At 47.2% G+C, this 20,666-nt stretch overlaps 1 protein-coding gene across 8 annotated transcripts in view; it reads right to left on the bottom strand.

Moving 5' to 3' along the window:
• The window catches only part of KAZN (kazrin, periplakin interacting protein), a 901,428-nt gene that overhangs the window by 59,178 nt on the left and 821,584 nt on the right, over window positions 1-20,666 (bottom strand). For all 8 annotated transcript variants that reach the window (XM_073585543.1, XM_073585542.1, XM_073585547.1 and 5 more), the window contains one exon: window positions 2,263-2,399. In XM_073585543.1, the coding sequence (XP_073441644.1) occupies window positions 2,263-2,399 (137 nt within the window). The remainder of the gene's footprint in view (window positions 1-2,262; window positions 2,400-20,666) is intronic.

Below are 20,666 nucleotides of genomic sequence, written 5' to 3' on the forward strand. Positions count from 1 at the left end.
CGACGCATCCGTCGCACGATGGATGCGACGTGTGGCCATACGTCGCTAATGCAAGTCTATGGAGAAAAAACGCATCCTGCGGGCAACTTTGCAGGATGCGTTTTTTTCTCCAAAACGACGCATTGCGACGAACGTCACACGACGCTAGTGTGAAAGTAGCCTTATTTATACCCAGAAGATGAATGCAGCACAGCAGGATTATGAAAAAAAAAAAAAAAAAAAAAATTCCTATAGTATAAGAAATTCCACACAGTGATCAGATCATGCTTGGTGTGGGGAAAACGTCCAGAGAACCTGACCGTCAATAATTGGATTTATTGCGCCTGTTTTCAAAGGAGTTGACGTTAACCTTTGTGGCTGCCTGTAGTCGGCACATGTCTTGTACAGGAACAGAGCGAACAATGGCTGCACTGCGCTCTATACGCCTCTTTGATTAGAAGTGAATAGAGGGGGCTAGTGGGGAAATCAGAGGGAAGAACGCGCGAACAATGCCACCTTTATGTAAACACTGAAGTGAACGTGGGCTTCTGTCAAGTGGGCAGCATGAAAAGATGGAGATTAAATTCAGGGCACATATTAGGTTTGAAAAACCATATCCAGATGTTTAACACTCACATGATCTTATTATAGCAGTCACTGAAGTACCATGGTACAGTCCATATATACGCATAAAATAGATCATATATACGTATTGTGGTGTAGTGACCACTGTGTCCGCTAGGGGGCGCTGTGTGGGTGTCCCAGGACAGGCATATAAGCATTTCTAGTGTCCTGATAGGAGTAGGATGCTGAATGATCGTAATGTATCTCAAGGTGCGTGGCCTTGAGATGAAGGCTTGCTTATGTGCTGATCAGCAAAGATGATCTTTCGTGTCAATGTGTTAGGGAGACCTACCTACAAATCCACCCAGGGGTGTTTCTAGAACACCATACTAAAATGTATGAAGGCTTGTAGGACCTGTGATGAGGTCATAGACATGTGACCCGGTGGGTGTGGCTACGGACCATATAAGGTGGCCACATGGAGTGAATGCTGGGACCTGGTTGGCCCGTTTTGGAAGGTCCTGTCAGAGAGATGGGGCTGTCTTCCTGACAGCAAGTGAACGCTGTGTTTAATGGCTGCACGTGCCTGATAGTTCCCTGGAGGGAATGGACGTCTGCAGCGTGGTGAAGCAGCCATGAGGTAAACCCAGAGAGGGGATATAACTGTGAGGCTAAGAGTGCCTGTGTGCTGGACATGGCACAACCTGTGTGACCACAGGGATAACAGAGTGAAGCTCTGTCATGGACGCTATGCTGTTAATATGAACTTTATGTTGCTGGTCATGGTTTATGATGCCTAAATAAACCGCTTGGACTGTGATTGTTTTATGGAAAACCTGTGCTGGATGTGATTTATTGGCTGCCAAGCAGGTATCCCCTACCCGAATGACAGCGCTACCTTACAGTATGTAGATATACATCTATAGCTATATACATCCATTATGTCGCTCTATGAGTCTTATGTGGGAACACACCCTTAGCAAAAACTTCTTTAATGTAAGGACTTAGGCACAAGTTGTATAACTCGTTGTAACAGCTTCATCACTTACAAAAGGGTGAGGGTGGTGACTTTGTGTCTTAATTTTATTTAATGTGGGAAACACAGTAACGTGCCCACAATATTTACAGTGACAACGATATGGTAACCATCTGTGTCTAGATTTACAGATGTAAATACCAGTGCCTTCACAGTTCACAAAGAGAGAAACAAGGATGCAGTACAATCTGAGCCTAGATTTTTTACAAGCAGAAATACTAGTGCCTTCACAGTTTACAGAGAGATACAAGGATGTAGTACTATCTATGCCTAGATTATTTGCAGGCAGAAATACCAGTGCCTTCACAGTTCAGAGACACGGATGCAGTACCATCAGAGATGTAGAAATGCAACCCACAACAATTTGAAGACCCAAAGAAAAGGACTCGGCTCCCTGAGCTAGAGACCAAAGGCAGCATGGCTACATAATTTATACATTGACAATAGGAAGGCAGCACGGTCAATGCTCTCCATAGCAAGGTGTCCACCACACTTCACTGCAAACACTGAGATACTGGGTACCGTGCCATCACATACAATGGACCCTAAACATATGTTCACAGTCTTAAAATATATGGATCGGATGGAAGCAAAATTCCAGTGGAGTTGGAGGAGAGCGTGGACGCAAAATATTTAACTACTGTTCTGTGCAGGTGGTTACTGTCGGGGGTAGTTACTCCTACCTTTCTATGTTGCTCATAATTTCGGATAAAATCCCGCAGTTGCTCCTCTCGGCTCTCCAGGGTTGAATATAACTGTTCCATTTGGCTTACCAAGTCTGCTTTTTCTGATTTTAAACGTCTGCGATCTGCCTTCATGGCTGGAGGAGGGCAAATAGAAATAATCAGTATATTACACAATACACATTACAAGATTTATTACATACTGGGCATGATACATTTAGAGACAGTATTAGCTAGGATTTTGTTATTGACCCGGCCACGTATGGAAATATACTGACCAAGGTATAGCTGTTGGCGTCCTTACAAGCACTAGTGATGCTTGAGTTCCTCATGGGCGTGTTTAGGGGGCTGGCCGAGTATGCTCTATGCTACACCTTCTGTATGTATTAGCTCATTACTACTGACTGTGGGTGACCGTAACATGGTATATCATACAGATGTATAGATTAAGCCACGTTGGAGTGATACACACTTATTTTATAAAAATTATTTTAAAATTCATCCTCCAATATCCAGTCCTAACATGATACATTCAAAGACTATCATAAAATGCGAAGAACCGGAATGTGTTTATATTTGGTCTATAAAATATACCTGTTAACGGAAAGGGGATGCAGGGGTAGGGTGGGCAGATTGGAAGCAATTACACAAATTAACAAAAAGCATCTAGAAAGCCCACATTATATGAAGACTTCATACCATGCACTGACACCTGTAGTCATGTGATACCAGATCACTGGATAAGGTGAAGGGACATTTCACAGGGTAAAAACTCAATGAAATTTAAATCAGATCCTGACTGTCAGACATGAGAAAATTCTACAAACATCAGTTGAAAAATTTCAATCTAATCTCAAGGACCGTAAGCATACTCAATTCTTGCGGGATCTTGGTGAATTTAAAGAGAATAAGGCTTATGAGTATCAAGTTGGGACTCCAGTTGAGGTATCATCATCAGATATAGATGCATCTAACAGAACGGACTGACAGCTTTGCCAACTACCAGGGGAGGGGTAGGCATACACGGGGTAAATGGCGTGTACCGAGAAACCACCACAGGCAAAGAGGAAATGGGAGGGGTGCCCAGTTAAATTTGGGTACAAATATTGGACGTTCTGCTTCTGGATCCTCACAATCTTTTTTGGACTGGGGCCCTTTGATGGGATACGATCTGAGGAGACCCCAATAGATCAGGACTAGATAATTAACCTTTCATCGTATGTACCCTCAGATGATGATTTCTCGGTTTTGAGAAAGGGTTTTAACTTTGTACCGACAAATTCATTTAACTGTTTTGGCTGGGTTAAGGACCTAAATTTATTTGGACGTAATCTTAAGTGGAAGTTGTTTTTTCAAAAGCATGATTTAGAGCAATGCAAAAGATTAGGGTTACCTGAGGAGGATTTGGACTGTTTTCAGGCGCCGACCAGTCTCCTGAATGAACAACACCCAATTAAGGGGTAACGGTCCCTTTATTGATCTCAAAACCAGGAGTACAAGAATGCCACCCACCACTGAAACCACTAGTGTGGACATTTTCATGAAGTTGGTGGAGGCTGACCCATGTAAGATCTCATGTAGAAATCAACAGGGTTCACTTAATCTCTCCTATGGAGAGAGACGGGCCCTCGAGAATCTTGAGAGTAATAGGGACCTTACTATAAAAGCATCCGATAAGGGTGGAAAATTGGTCCTTATGGATCATCCGGTATATCTCAAAATGTGTCATCAATTGCTACATGACTCCAATATATATGAGATTTTACAGGGGGACCCAACCCAATTGTATAAGAGGAGGCGAATGGAGATTCTGGAAGGGGCAAGGGCCTTTTATCAGAGAAGGAGTTTAAATTTATGGCACCGTATAATCCAGTGATATCAACTTTTTATGCTTTACCTAAGGTGCATAAGGGCTTGGATCCATTAAAGGGCCGCCCTATCGTTTCAGGGATTGACTCTAACGCAAAACTCAGGTATATATCTGGATCGGATACTTAGACCCTCTGTTCTGTCCCTCCCCTCATATGTACGCGATACTTCCCATCTTTTGTTTATTTTGGAGGGGATAACTGTGGAGGCCAACACGCTGGTTGCCTCAATCGACGTGGAGGCTCTGTATAGTAGTATCCCACATGATTTTGGTATAAAAGCCATTGCTCACTTCCTGAAGACTAGATCGGTGGAATGCCGGGAGCACAATGTTTTTGTAGAGGGGCTCCTTCGGTTCACCCTCACCAATAACTACTTCCTGTTTGACAACAAGTACTTCCACCAGCTCAGGGGGACTGCGATGGGGAGCCCTTGGGCTCCCACGTACGCAAGTATCTTCCTGGGCTGGTGGGAGGAAACCCATATTTTTTTGGGGGAAGTGGAAGGTTGGTGGAGTCCTTATATTTCCCTCTGGGCCACATATATTGATGAAATATTGGTCTTCTGGCCTGGCCCAGAAGAGGGATTCACCCGTTTTGTTGAGGATATCAACAAGAATGATACTGGCCTATGGCTCACTTCAGAATGCCATACACGGAGCATCAATTTCTTAAACTTGACCATTGCGAAAGAGGATGATGGGAGAATATGTACTTGCACATATAGGAAACCCACTGCAACTAATCGTCATCTTAGATGGACTAGCCATCATCCAGTCCTGCTCTAAAAAAAGAATACCGAAGGGGCAGTTCCTTCGGATTAGAAGGAACTGCTCGGACCCGAGTACCTTCAAAAGGCAATCAAGTGATCGTTATATTAGTAGATTCAGGAGGAGAGGTTATCCACGCAGTGCTTTGGATGGACCCCTGGATCATGCCTTCTCTGTTAATAGGGAGACACTTCTCAGTAAAAATCAAGTACATAAGGAGGACCAGGGTGATTTTGCGAGGTTCATTGGTACCTTTGATGGGCATTCAGAGAGGGTCTATCAGGTTCTCAAAAAACATTGGGGGGGGGGGGGGGGGTTTTGCTAGCAGACCCAAATGTTAGCAAATTCATTTCGCACAAACCCAGTGTGACGTACAGGAGGGGGTCGATTGACTGGGTACCGGTTGGTCCATAGTCTTTATCAAAGACCGGACAAAACTGGAACCTGGCTTGATAGAAGACCTGTGGGGTTCTATAGGTGTGGCAATTGCTCCAGATGTAATATGATGACTCAAGGGAAAACCATTTGTAGTGCGGCCAATGGCAGGACATTTTCCATCAGAGATTTTGGTAATTGTACGTCCACAGGGATGGTATAAAAGGCTACCTGTACCTGTCCCATGGACTACATTGGAAAAACAGAGGGAATTGAGGGTTTGTGAACACCGATATGACAAAGAACAAGAGAGATACGCCAGTGGCCCGCCATATCAATGAAATCCATGCTGGTCGATTATCTGACATAACATTCACTATGGTGAAGCTGGCGAAGCCTAAAATCAGAGGAGGAGATTTGGATAGGCTGATCTTGAAACGTGAGGCTGAATGGATATTCAGGTTACAATCTCTCTCTCCAAAGGGACTGAATGAGTGTCTATCTTATGAATGCTTTATTTGATTACATATACCTGGTCTGGAGTCTTCCACAATATTGATAGTTTGATATGATTTAAACATACATATACAGGTTTTCTACATGTCCCTATTAAGGGTTGTATATTGGTATAATTTTTGCATTCATGTTATCTGATTTGTTTAATGTATTTTTCTTATGCTGCTTTGGGTCTTATTCCTCTTCTAAAATAACTAATGCCTTATGCAGTGACCCTAGTAGCGCTGTATGGTATCCTAAATATACAGCGCATTGTAATGCATCATATGACCATTGTCCCGTAGCTATTGACAGGACGTGACGTTTGTATACCGGGCCCTGAATACACTGGGTACCCAGAAGATGTGGGACGGAAACGAGCTATGCGTTCCACAACGTGGAGCACAGGTTACTTCCGGTTAAGCGGGAGATTTGGTCTAACCCCGCAGACTGGGACACAGGAATGAATACACCGGAAATTAGGCAGAGTCTTGTGCTTGGAGGGTGAGACAAACCTTTATTCCTATTGCGGCATAACTTTTGACCTGGTTTCATTCCGCCAGCGATTGGGTGGGTGGAGCCTATTGTGGCGCTTATCTGGGGTGGTTGTTATTTAAGTCCACTAGCTGTTTGCTGTGGCATGTCATCATCTACTATGGCACCCAGCATCCACTTCTCTTCTGTCCAACCTCCTGATGAACCATGTTATTTATGGGGAAACGCGTCGGGGTGCACCTGTGAAATGATAAATAAAACCTCTGCATGGAGTAACTTATCTGAAAATCTTTATAACATGAATTTAAATGTATTGCCTGTTTACACTAATTGAATGGTGTTGCCATTATCATTGTGAGACTACCTATGCACCTATGATTGGTTTGTCGGTTTGTGGGCATGATGTATAGATCATATCTGGCACTGGAGGCAAGTGAGCCTAATTAATTTGTGCCCCTAATCTATCATTGATTGTTTGAAGCAACCAACATTTGAAATTGCATCAATGCTATATGTCTCATGTCATTGCTATTTTTGATTGTCAGATTGTAATAGTTGTTATTTTTCCTCTTATATTATACCAGGACTGTGATTGGCCATTCCTTTTGAATTACTGGAGTATATTAAATGGAGTAGCATCATGAATCAGGTTTTTTTGTTATAACCTACAAGATACCTTATTAGTTCAAAGACTCATCATCTCCGCCCTATGTTATATTGTTTTCCCACCTTTTATAGTAGGGTATACTAGGGGAGTGAGGGATAGCCTGCGCTGAGTGGGGGCACCAAAAAAATTGTTTCTTTTAGGGTGCCAACCTCCACAGTCAGGTAGGGAACATCATAGGCATATTTTAGGGTATCTGTTAGGCAAGGTCTATTTTTGGTATATTTAGATATATACATTTTCACTGGATTGGTGTTTTTTTATAGATATTGACTAATAAAGAATTTAGTTTTTACGGGAACTACGGTATATACAGTTGTGGCCAAAAGTATTGACACCCCGGCAATTCTATCAGATAATACTCAGTTTCTTCCTGAAAATGATTGCAAACACAAATTCTTTGGTATTATCTTCATTTAATTTGTCTTAAATGAAAAAACACAAAAGAGAATGAAGCAAAAAGCAAAACATTGATCATTTCACACAAAACTCCAAAAATGGCCCAGACAAAAGTATTGGCACCCTCAGCCTAATACTTGGTTGCACAACCTTTAGCCAAAATAACTGCGACCAACCGCTTCCGGTAACCATCAATGAGTTTCTTACAATGCTCTGCTGGAATTTTAGACCATTCTTGTTTGGCAAACTGCTCCAGGTGCCTGATATTTGAAGGGTGCCTTCTCCAAACTGCCATTTTTAGAAATCTCCACAGGTGTTCTATGGGATTCAGGTCTGGACTCATTGCTGGCCACCTTAGAAGTCTCCAATGCTTTCTCTCAAACCATTTTCTAGTGCTTTTTGAAGTGTTTTGGGTCATTGTCCTGCTGGAAGACCCCATGACCTCTGAGGGAGACCCAGCTTTCTAACACTGGGCCCTACATTATGCTGCAAAATTTGTTGGTAGTCTTCAGACTTCATAATACCCTGCACACGGTCAAGCAGTCCAGTGCCAGAGGCAGCAAAGCAACCCCAAGACATCAGGGAACCTCCGCCATGTTTGACAGTAGGGACAGTGTTCTTTTCTTTGAATGCCTCTTTTTTCTCCTGTAAACTCTATGTTGATGCCTTTGCCCAAAAAGCTCTACTTTTGTCTCATCTGACCAGAGAACATTCTTCCAAAACGTTTTAGGCTTTTTCAGGTAAGTTTTGGCAAACTCCAGCCTGGCTTTTTTATGTCTCGGGGTAAGAAGTGGGGTCTTCCTGGGTCTCCTACCATACAGTCCCTTTTCATTCAGACGCCGACAGATAGTACGGGTTGACACTGTTGTACCCTCGGACTGCAGGGCAGCTTGAACTTGTTTGGATGTTAGTTGAGGTTCTTTATCCAACATCCGCACAATCTTGCGTTGAAATCTCTTGTCAATTTTTCTTTTCCGTCCACATCTAGGGAGGTTAGCCACAGTGCCATGGGCTTTAAACTTCTTGATGACACTTCGCACGGTAGACACAGGAACATTCAGGTCTTTGGAGATGGACTTGTAGCCTTGAGATTGCTCATGCTTCCTCACAATTTGGTTTCTCAAGTCCTCAGACAGTTCTTTGGTCGTCTTTCTTTTCTCCATGCTCAATGTGGTACACACAAGGACAGAGGATGAGTCAACTTTAATCATGTCAACTGGCTGCAAGTGTGATTTAGTTATTGCCAATACCTGTTAGGTGCCACAGGTAAGTTACAGGTGCTGTTAATTACACAAATTAGAGAAGCATCACATGATTTTTCGAACAGTGCCAATACTTTTGTCCACCCTCTTTTTTATGTTTGGTGTGGAATAATATCCAATTTGGCTTTAGGACAATTCTTTTTGTGTTTTTTCATTTAAGACAAATTAAATGAAGATAATAATACCAAAGTATTTGTGTTTGCAATCATTTTCAGGAAGAAACTGAGTATTCTGACGGAATTGCAGGGGTGTCAATACTTTTGGCCACAACTGTACCTCTTCATAAAAGCTTATCAGATTAATCTGACAGGAATGGTCCCTTGTAAACCCATGTTGATATTGGGTCATGAGGTTATTCTTCTCCAGATACTCCAGTATTGTATCTCTTAGAAAACCCTCCAGGATTTTACCCACAGTTGAGGTTAAACTTACTGGCCTATAATTTCCAAATTCAGTTTTTGTCCCCTTTTTGAATATTGGCACCACATTTGCTATACGCCAGTCCTGTGGTACAGACCCTATTATGGAATCTTTAAAGATTAAAAATAATGGTCTATGACTGTGCTTAATTCCTGCAGTACTCGGGGGTGTATCCCGTCCGGGCCGGGGGATTTGTCAATTTTAGTGATTTTTAGACTTCCTGCTGGGTTAAGCAGGTGACATTTAATGGAGAATTTTTATCCCTGATCATGTTATCCGTCATGGGATTTTCTTGTGTAAATACGGTTGAAAAAAAGTCATTTAGCATATTGGCTTTTTCCTCATCCTCATCCACCATTTCACCCAGACTATTTTTTAAGGGGCCCAACACTATCATTTTTTAGCTTCTAAACTATTTACGTAGTTAAAGAATATTTTGGGATTATTTTTACTTTCTCTGGCAATGAGTCTCTCTGTCTCAATCTTTGCTGTCTTCATTTGCTTTTTACAGAATTTATTTAATCTTCTGTATTTAGTTAATGCCTCATCACTACCTACTTGCTTTGATTCTCTAAATGCTTTATGTTTATCTCTTATTGCAGCCCTTACAGCTCTATGTAGCCATAGTGGTTTCCTCCTATTTCTCCCATGTTTATTCCCATACGGTATATATTGTGCACAGGTCCTATTCAGGATGCTAATAAACGTCTCCCATTTTCTTTGTGTATTTTTATGTCTCAGGATATCGTCCCAGTTAATTGCACCTAGATCATCTCTCATCCGTTGGAAATTTGCTTTCCTGAAGTTTAGTGTCCTTGTAACCCCTCTACTACACATCTTATTAAAGGATACCTGAAAACTTATTAATATTTGTGATCACTATTACCCAAGTCACCCCCAACCCTTACATTTGATATGCAGTCTGGCCTGTTGGTTAATATTAGGTCTAGCAGTGCCCCCCCTCTTGCTGGGTCCGGAACCAGTTGTGAAAGGTAATTGTCTCTCATAGTTGTCAAAAACCTGTTACTTTTGCTGGAACTGCAGGTTTCGGTTCCCCAATGTATTTCAGGGTAGTTGAAGTCCCCCATAATAATGACTTCTCCTTGAGTCGCAGCTTCATCTATTTGCTTTATGAGGATATTCTCTGTTGCTTCCATTATTTTTGGAGACTTATAACAAACCTCTATCAGTAATTTATTATTTTTCCCCCCTCACCTTATCTCTACATTTTCATTAGATTCATATATATTATCACGAAGGATGGGTTTTAAGGATGATTTTACATATAAACACGCCTCCCCCTCGCTTATTTGTACGGTCATTTCTGAACAGACTATAGCCCGGTAAATTAACCGCCCAGTCGTGGCTCTCGGCCAGCCATGTCTCAGATATCCCCACCATGTCATAATTATGTTCCAACAACATTAACTCCAATTCCTCCATTTTGTTGGCGAGGCTTCTGGCATTAGTATACATGCACTTTATGTATCTCTCTGTACCTCTATTCTTTCTTAAATTATTAACTGTTCTAACCCCACTCCCACCCCCAATTTCATTATTTGTGCCCAGGTCTCTATCTGCACTGTCTTCCCCTCCTATAAAAGGAATACCCTCCCCCCCGTCCCTAGTTTAAACACTCCTCCAACCTCGTAGCCATTTTCTCCCCCAGCACAGCTGCACCCTCCCCATTGAGGTGCAGCCCGTCCCTAGCGTAGAACCTGTAGCCAACTGAGAAGTCGGCCCAGTTCTGCAGGAACCCAAACCTCTCCTTCCTACACCAATTCCTGAGCCACTTATTAACCTCCCTAATCTCCCGTTGCCTCTCTGGCGTGGCACGTGGTACAGGAAGTATTTCCGAAAATACCACCTTGGAGGTCCTTGCTTTAAGCTTACAGCCTAATTCCCTGAAATCATCTTTAAGGACCTTCCACCTACCTCTAACTTTGTCATTTGTGCCAATGTACACCATGACCGCTGGATCCTCACCAGCCCCTCCCAGTAATCTGTCAACCCGATCAGCGATGTGTCGGACTCGAGCGCCAAGTAGGCAGCACACTGTTCGACGATCCCTGTGTTTGTGACAGATTGCCTTATCTGTTCCCCTAATTGAGTCTCCCACTACCAGAACCTGTCTGGCCTGCCCTGCTCTCCTATTTCCCCCCTTACTGGAGCAGACACTCCTCCGGCTTTCAGAGGACATGCCTTGCTGCAGCAGTGCTACTCTTGCACTAACACTCCCCTCATCTGCCAACTTAGCAAACTAAGGCTAGTTTCACATTTGCGTTTCAGGGCGCAGCGACGGCCTGCGCACGGCCGCCGCTAAGCCCCGCCCTGCCACGTCCCCTCCAATAGCTCCACCTCCGGGCGCATGACGCTGCATGCGTCCCCTATCTTTATCACTGAGGACGCAGGCCGTGCGCAGTATGCGTTTTGGCGGCGCCTGGGTCCTTTTGACGGTGCGCCGACCAGCGCCAAACGCAACCTGTTGTAATTTGGTAGCGCTCGGCGCACCGTCAAAAGGAAGCAGGTGCCGCCAAACGCATACTGTGCACGGCCTGCGTCCTCAGTGATAAAGATAGGGGACGCATGATGCATGCAGCGTCATGTGCACGGAGGCGGAGCTATCGTAGGGGCGGGGCAGGGGACGGGGCTTAGCGGCGGCCGTCGCTGCGCCCTGAAACGCAAATGTGAAACTAGCCTTATTGGGGTGTGCCAGATCAGGACTAGCCTCCCTGGTGCTCTTCCCTCTGCCTCGCCTTCTGTCACCCAGCTAGCTGCTTCATTGTCCTGCAGCACCAACCTAGCATCCCCCCCATCTATCCCATTGAGCGTCTGCTCAGTGAGCAGAAGACTCCTTTCCATATTGTCTATGGATCTCAGTGTTGCCAGCTGCACATTTAGATCCAGTATCTGGGCTTCCAAATGCACAACGTGCTCACATCTCGCACAGCAGTATGCACCCTCGACCGGTTGTTCAAGGATTTCATACATGCGGCAAGACATGCACTGAATGGCATTGGTAATAGTGGAGCACATCCTAATGGGGATTGCACCAGACAATAAGATAAGCAAAAATAAAAAGTATTAATAAAATATAACAGCAATTCAGTAATACCTCCCTTGGAAACTCCCTGAATCCAAAAGTCACTGAATCTCAAGTCACACACTTACCACAGTTCGCACTTACGCTCAGGTCACACTCCGCTTGTTCACAATCGCTCAGGCAGAAGATTTAAAAAGATTTTTTATTTTCCCCCCCTTACCAGTACACCACCCTGCTGCTCAATGCACTTCCAAAAGGAGTTGAGCCCCAACCAGCTGCCCCTTAATTATGAACTCCCACCCTTAATTAACCCCTTGTGAATATAGTTACACCAAGATTTAAATGCAATATAGTTAACCCTTAAAAACACAGATAGTAAAATAAGAGATTAACCCTGTAGAGAAAAAATAGGTTAAACAAGCCCCCAAGCCCCCCAAAAATTGAACAGATAGAAAGCACTCAGCAACCTACAATTCAGCAACTCACACGGGTATTTGTTATAGGTTTTCCAAACACCTCTTCACTGAATCTCAAGTCACACACTTACCACAGTTCGCACTTACGCTCAGGTCACACTCAGCTTGTTCACACTCGCTCAGGCAGATTTAAAAGATTTTTTTTTCCCCTTTTACCAGTTCACCACCCTGCTGCTCAATGCACTTCCACATGGTAGTTTGTTCCCTGGATTATTGCTTTATATGAGAGAATATAAAACTCAATGATAGCTGAACACGGTGCAATAAAATGGATGAAAGATCAAATATTATACCGATTACCTGAATTAGTGCATGATCAGGAGCAAAATGTCCAGCAAATGGCTGATTGACAATTGGTGGAAAAGGAGGAGAGCAGATGAAACTGCTGCTGTGCTGTATCTTCACCACCTGTATACAACATGTATCAATAGTTGCTTCACTGATGGGTCTGTAAATAATGTAAAAACCTGTTTGAACCAGTATTTTAGTGTGATGTGCTCCTTCTGGATGGCGCAGAAGTGCCCGACACTCCCCTCGGGCCTGGCTGCTGATGCAGGAGCACCCAACGATACCCTCAGGCCTGGCTGCAGATGCAGAAGCCCAACTCCCCTCTCGATCCTGGCTGCTCATGCAGAAGCACCTTATTCTACCTCTCTGGCCCAGCTGCTGAAGCAGAAGTGCACGACGCCCCCCTCTGGCCCGGCTGCTGATGCAGAAGCGCCTGATTCTACCTCTCTGGCCCAGCTGCTGAAGCAGAAGCGCACGACGCCCCCCTCGGGCCGGGCTGCTGATGCAGAAGCGCACGACGCCCCCCTCGGGCCGGGCTGCTGATGCAGAAGCGCACGACGCCCCCCTCGGGCCGGGCTGCTGATGCAGAAGCGCACGACGCCCCCCTCGGGCCGGGCTGCTGATGCAGAAGCGCACGACGCCCCCCTCGGGCCGGGCTGCTGATGCAGAAGCGCACGACGCCCCCCTCGGGCCGGGCTGCTGATGCAGAAGCGCACGACGCCCCCCTCGGGCCGGGCTGCTGATGCAGAAGCGCACGACGCCCCCCTCGGGCCGGGCTGCTGATGCAGAAGCGCACGACGCCCCCCTCGGGCCGGGCTGCTGATGCAGAAGCGCACGACGCCCCCCTCGGGCCGGGCTGCTGATGCAGAAGCGCACGACGCCCCCCTCGGGCCGGGCTGCTGATGCAGAAGCGCACGACGCCCCCCTCGGGCCGGGCTGCTGATGCAGAAGCGCACGACGCCCCCCTCGGGCCGGGCTGCTGATGCAGAAGCGCACGACGCCCCCCTCGGGCCGGGCTGCTGATGCAGAAGCGCACGACGCCCCCCTCGGGCCGGGCTGCTGATGCAGAAGCGCCTGATACTACCTCTCTGGCCCGGCTGCTGCAGAAACACTAGACGCAACCATTCAAGAAGAGGTTGTGCAGCAGCTGAGTTGTTCAGTTCTTTGACCTGAGTGCACTCATTCTGGGGACTTGTGTTTTTGTCACAACTTCTAATCCTTTGATTTATAATGGCAGTACCCCATTCAACAGTTTTCAATGAAAAAAAAAACCCCGCAAACTTTGAGACATGGAGAAACAGTAATCCGGTGGGATGTTACAGTCAATGTAACTGAATTTGCTGAAATACATGGGCGAGAAATGAATTGTACAGATCTGGACAACAATGAAACACATTTTTTGTGCTTACTGTTCAATTAAAAATCATGGAATGAAAAACACAGACAGTCCATCTGGAACCCACGTCCCCATGGGTTCTGTTCAGTGATATAATTCTACAGAAAATGGCCTAGAATTAACAATTAGGTGTTACGCTCATTCTGCCACAAAAGTATCTTAAATGGGCAGTCCAGGATTAGGAAAAAAAAAAAAAGGAGGTGGAGAGGACAGCAGGGGGGGGAAGAAACGTGGAGAAAAATGAAGGGTGAGGGAGGAGGTGGTGGTGGCAGGGGAACGAGATGGGGTGGTCGAGAGAAAACAAAAAAAGGGTGGGAAGGTGCACCAAGCTCCCGACAGTGCTGACTGACTCCCTTTAAGTGGTATCTCCTGCTGAGGTGGCCAAAGTCAAGCTGGTGTCGGGCATCAGGAAGCTCAGGATACACTGGGATACAATTCCCACTCAGATAAATCACAAACTCGAACCAACATCTGGAGATGAACATGGCTACAAATCACTCTCCATAGCTCTCATTATAAGCCCAGTGAATCCTCTCCGGATAACATAATGCAAGATATTATGTAAGAGATTTTGGGTGGGGTTGCTGGATACGGACAAGGGGCAGCAGCTTGGGGAGTTTGGATCCGGTCTGTAAAGTCCATATACCTGAGAGTGTTACTATACATATTGTGCAGCACATTAGTAGATGGAAACTGTGCAGATGACTGGCGGTGTGAGGTTATTGTTCATGTCTCCCGAAGCCTCCGGGGAGCTCCCCGCACGTCCTGTGCACCTGATCTCAGCCACGTTACAATAGCTTTTGCTTATATAAGGATGGAAATGGATGGAGCCAGGATTTCTAGCAGTGTCTAGGCTTTGCTAAAGCTCATGGGAAATGTAGTTTACAATATGAAATTTGTCTGTTGTAGACAACTAAAAATGTGTCAGACTCCACAGCAAAGTTTGTGAAGTTACAATAGGAAGGTATGGAGGAATACCGTCTCATTGAAGAGACCAAACTATATATGGAGACTTCTTTTCAAGGCAATTCTCTATGGGAAAAAATATGCAAAGTCTCTCAAACCAACCAAACCAGACCCCCGTGTCTAGAGACATCAGTACTAAAGAGGGACAATAACCCAAAGCAGGGTACTAGATGACTGAATGATCTGTCTTAAAGAGAATCTGTCATCAGTTTTTTACCACCTAATCAGAGCAAATCATAATGTAGAGACAGAGACCCTGATTCCAGCGGTGTCATTTAGATTATCACTGGAGGATTAGTAAACATGCTGCCATGTAATCCAACCCCACCTCCACCACTGATTTTAAGCTGCTTATACACAGTGTACACAGAAAGAAGCCAATCAGTGTTGTGGGCGGGGTTATACACAGCTCAGCATTCATAGCTCTAGAACAGAGAAACATGGATTTTTGTGATAACTCCCCGTAAAATCCTTTTCTCCGAGACGCTCATTGGGGGACACAGACTGGGTGTATGCTTCTGCCACTAGGAGGCTGACACTAAGTGAAAAAAAAAAAAAGGTTAGCTCCTCCTCTGGAGTATACACCCTCGCCCCTATTGCGGGCGGAAATCAGTTTGGTACCAAAGCAGTAGGAGGACAACAAAATCAACCTCAATACAGGTAGAACATGTCTAAAGGAAAACACCACCCATATCAAATAAGTAGACATTAATTTAAACAAAACAAGAGCCTACTGGCTATCAGGGTGGGTGCTGTGTCCCCCAATGAGCGTCTCGGAGAAAAGGATTTTACGGTGAGTTATCACAAAAGTCCATGTTTCTCCTTCGCCTCATTGGGGGACACAGACTGTGGGACGTCCTAAAGCAGTCCCTGGGTGGGAGTTAACACACCGATCCAACCTACATGCACCTCTTATTTTAAGGTGCGCCACCGCTGCTTGGAGAATCCTTCTACCCAGGCTCGCATCCGCTGAGGTCTGAGTATGGATATTGTAATGTTTGGCAAATGTGTGCAGGCTGGACCAGGTTGCTGCCTTGCAAACCTGTTCCGTCGAAGCCTGATGCCGAAGTGCCCAAGAGGCGCCCACTGCCCGAGTAGAGTCCTGCTGGAATCGGCGTGCCTCTAATGTGGTAGGACCCCATAATAGTCAAACGAATTCATCTGGCTATGGTCGATTTTGAGGCAGCGAGTCCCTTCCTGCGCCCTTCGGGGAGCACGAACAGCGTGTCCATCTGACGAAAGGGTGCCGTCCTCGACACGTACCTCCGGAGGGCTCTTACCAGGTCTAACGTGTGAAGAGCCTTTTCCACACGGTGCTGGAGAAAATGAAGGCAAGAAAACATCTTTATTAATGTGAAAAGAGGACACGACCTTTGGCAGAAACGGAGGGGCTGGTCTGAGCACCACCTTATCCTTATGGAAAGTGATGAATGGAGCTCAGCAGGATAGGGCCACCAGCTCTGAAACCCGCCTGAGAAGTGATGGCCACTAGGAACACCACTTTCCAGGAAAGGTACCTCAAAGAGACATCCTGAAGCGGTTCAAAAGGAGCTTCCTGCAGAACACTTAGGACCAGGTTAAGGTCCCAGGTGTCCATAGGCGCCTTATAGGGAGGTACCAAGTGGGAGACTCCCTGGATGAAAGTCTTCACCTGCAAATTGGTAGCAATTCTGCGCTGGAACAGGACGGATAAGGCCGATATTTGTCTCCTGAGGGAACTTGGGGCCAAGCCCGAGTCTAGCACCGACTGGAGGAAAGCCAAGATGTTGGGGATCGAAAATCTCAGCAGAGACACACCGTGGCCTCGACACCAAGCGAAGAACACCTTCCAAGTGTGGTGGTAAATTCGTGCTGAAGCAGGCTTCCGGGCGCTAATCATTGTAGCGACCACCTTGCTCCCGAACTCTGCCTGGGTTAGAATCCAAGATTCAACGGCCATGCAGTCAAACGCAGGGCCCCTGAGTTCGGGTGGCAAATCGGCCCTTGAGAGAGCAGATCCGGGCGCTCTGGTAGGTGCCAAGGGACGTCAGTGAGAAGCAGCATTAGATCTGCGTACCACGCTCGACAGCGCCAATCTGGGGCCAGCAGAATTGCCTGGACCCCTTCAGTCTTGATCTTCTTGAAGACTCTCGGATGTAGTGGTAGCGGGGGAAATAGATATGGGAGGCGAAACTGGTTCCATGGCAGAACCAACGCATCCACAGCGACATATGTGGGCACCTTGGCGTTCACTGTGGAAGCCATCAAGTCCACATCCGGAGTTCCCCACCGTTGACAAATCTGCTGAAAGACCTCAGGATGTAGAGACCACTCTCCGGACGCAAGACCCTCCCGGCTGAGAAAGTCTGCCGCCCAGTTTTCCACGCCCGGGATGTAAACTGCCAAAATCACCGAGTGGTTTGCTTCGGCCCACTGAACGTGCCCCACCTCGCGCATGGTTGCTCTGCTGCGAGTGCCCCCTTGGTGATTTATGTAAGCCACCGCCGTGGCATTGTCCGATTGAATTCGGACAGGGCGGCTTTCTAGGAAGTGATGAAACTTCTGCAGTGCCAGCCGGATTGCTTGTATCTCCAATAAATTGATCGGGAGGCGTGCCTCCTGTGGCGACCACCGTCCCTGGGTTGTGTGGTGGAGGAACACCGCTCCCCAGCCGAGGAGACTGGTGTCGGTTGTCACCACCAGCCAATGGTCTGGGGAAAGGATTTCCCCTGGGTCAGAGAGGAACTGGTTATCCACCATCCGAGCGATTGCCTGACTTGAGAGGACAGACTACACCGCCGATCGAGCGTAAAAGGGTTCTTGCCCCAGGCTGACAAGAGGGCGTGCTGCAGGGGGCGAAGATGGAACTGGGCGAAAGGTATTGCTTCCATTGCTGCCACCATTTTCCCTAGAATCCTCATCACAGATTGGATGGTATGAGGGACTGGTTGGCGAAGTATCCGGACTCCCTGCCGGAGAGCTAGTACCTTTTCCTGAGGGAGAATCACCAAACCTCGGCAAGTGTCGAAGATCATTCCTAAGAAGGAGATCTTCTGAGCTGGCACAAGGGATGACTTCTTCACATTGACCAACCACCCTAAGCGGGCAAGAGTATCCAGCGTGATGCTCACATTTTCCTCGCATGCCCGTATTGACGGGCCCTTGACCAAGAGGTCGTCCAGATAACGGACGACGACGACTATGCCTCGAGAATGCAGTATGGCCATGACAACAGCCATAACCTTTGTGAACACTCTGGGAGCCGTGGCTAGCCCGAAGGGTAGCGCTACGAGTTGAAAATGTCGACCGTTGATGGCGAAGCGTAGGAACCTCTGATGAGGAGGAAAAATGGGAATATGCAGATAAGCATCCTGGAAGTCTATTGAGGCCAAGTATTCTCCCTGCTCCATGGCCGATATGACTGAACGGAGAGACTCCATCCGGAAATGTCTGATCCTGATGAATCTGTTTAGAAGATTCAAGTCCAACACAGGCCTGACAGACCCGTCCTTTTTGGGAACCGCAAAAAGGTTGGAATAGAAACCCTGAGCCCTTTCGTGTTCCGGTACTGGAATAATGACTCCGTTGTGCTGGAGCAATTTGATAGCTCCCAATAGAGCCCTTGCCTGGGCATCTACCCTGGGAAGCCGGGAAAGAAAAAAAAAACGTCTTGGGGGTGGGGTCTCTGATAAATTCCATTTTGTAACCTGAGGACACCAATTCTTTTACCCATGCGTCGTGAGCGACGTTGGCCCAGACGTGGTGAAAACAGTAGGCGGCCGCCCACCTTGCTGGTGTCATCTGGTAAAGACCTCGGAGTCATTTGGCCGATGATCTTTAGGATCTGGATCCCCTCGATCTGGCCTGTTGAGCACGCATTCTACCCAATGGGTTGGCTCTATATGAGACCTGCCACTCCCTATCCTGGTTGGGGCAGCCTGGGGCGGCAGAACTGGGTCCCGTAGTCCACCCGGGGTTGTGAAAAGCCCAAAAATGTGCCTGAACCGGGTGACGAAAAAGCGGTTTAACCTTTTGTTGAGGGAGAAACCCGCTCTTTCCTCCTGTGGAGTCTGAGATAAGTTGATCCAACTTTTCCCCAAATAGGCGGCCATACTGATAAGGCAGGGAAGTCAAGGACTTCTTGGAAGTAGAATCGGCTCACCATGTCCTCAACCACAGGGCTCTTCTGATAGAGATTGCATTGGCAGCAGCAAGTGCCGAAGTGGATCCACTATCAAGTGGATCCACTATCGGGGATTCCATCCATTTTTTACGGAGGTCCGGAACAAATGGATACCTCGTTTCGAGTGCCTTTTGAACCGAGAAACGCCGGTCTGGACGTTCTCTGTGCCGCTGCACTATGTCCTCAAACTCAGGGTGAGAGGAAAAAATTCTGTGCGGACGCTTCACTCGTTTAAATGCCACCTTATGCCCCGTAGCCGCTGCGGGATCATCCTCAATCCCCAGGCTCTGATTGACTGCTTCTATGAGGCTGTCCACTGTTTCACGTGACCCTGGAGAGTCCAGGTCAAGGGGCTCGTCTGAGTCGCAATCTGAGGTCTGCTCGCTATCAACCACTGGTGACGGGGAGCGAGAAGCAGAACTTACGGATGCCAAGGCACCGGATGGCCTGGGAGACACCGTGTGGATTAGTTTCCTCCGGGTCTGCCTGGAGTGAGACAGGCCCCTGCAGGCCGGAGGCTCTAGTGAGGTGGAGGTTCCCTCTAAAGGCGGCGAGCCACTGTGCCTGCCCCTATCTGGGGCTTGAAGGGACTCTTGCTCTCATGAGCGATGCAATGAACTGACAGTGATCAGGCCCACTCCGGGGAATTTGACACATTGGTCGCGGTTGCAGGGGAGGGCTCCTGGGCGCGTTCGGATTCGCAGGCTTTGCATAAATGCTTGCTCTGCGCCCGCGGAAACGCAGCCCGACAAGAGATGCATGCAGCGTAAAAGAACGTGTGCGTCTTTGCCTTTTCGGACATGCTGTAGCTGTCCGCTGCTGGGGCTATGGGGAGGAGGCACCTTGTTTTTCCCTGTAGCGTGGCCTCTCGGGCAGCACTTACCCCAGTCCTGCGGCCCCCCGACCTGGATGCTTCCTTTAAATCGCGCGCCGACATCTGTGGGCCACGGCCTAGCTAGCTCAATTTCTCCCCTACCCGACTGGGGGGGGTGGGGGGCGCGGTACCAAAAAAAGGCACTACTGACCGGCGCGGCGTTCCTGACCCGGGCTGCCGCCTAACGGATTGCACCCTCTCTTGCATGGCTAGTCGTCGCGCTGTGGGCTCCAGCCCGAAGTCTTCGCAGGAGCCCTCCCAGACCCTCTAACCGATGATCCTCTTCAGCCTGATCGCAGGTATGTGAGGGGGTCTTTGATTAAAAAAAAAAAAAAAAAAAAGGACGGTGAAGGGACCCTAGCTCCATCTAACCCATTGACGGGGTGAGGAGAGGGACCGTCAGCCACCTTGCAGCACCGCAGTCTGAGCATTGGTGGAGCAGTGGGGGACG

The sequence above is a fragment of the Dendrobates tinctorius genome, unplaced genomic scaffold, assembly GCF_039654945.1.
Source record: "Dendrobates tinctorius isolate UK_male_01 unplaced genomic scaffold, ASM3965494v1 ptg000086l, whole genome shotgun sequence".
NCBI classification, from domain to species: Eukaryota; Metazoa; Chordata; class Amphibia; order Anura; family Dendrobatidae; genus Dendrobates; species Dendrobates tinctorius.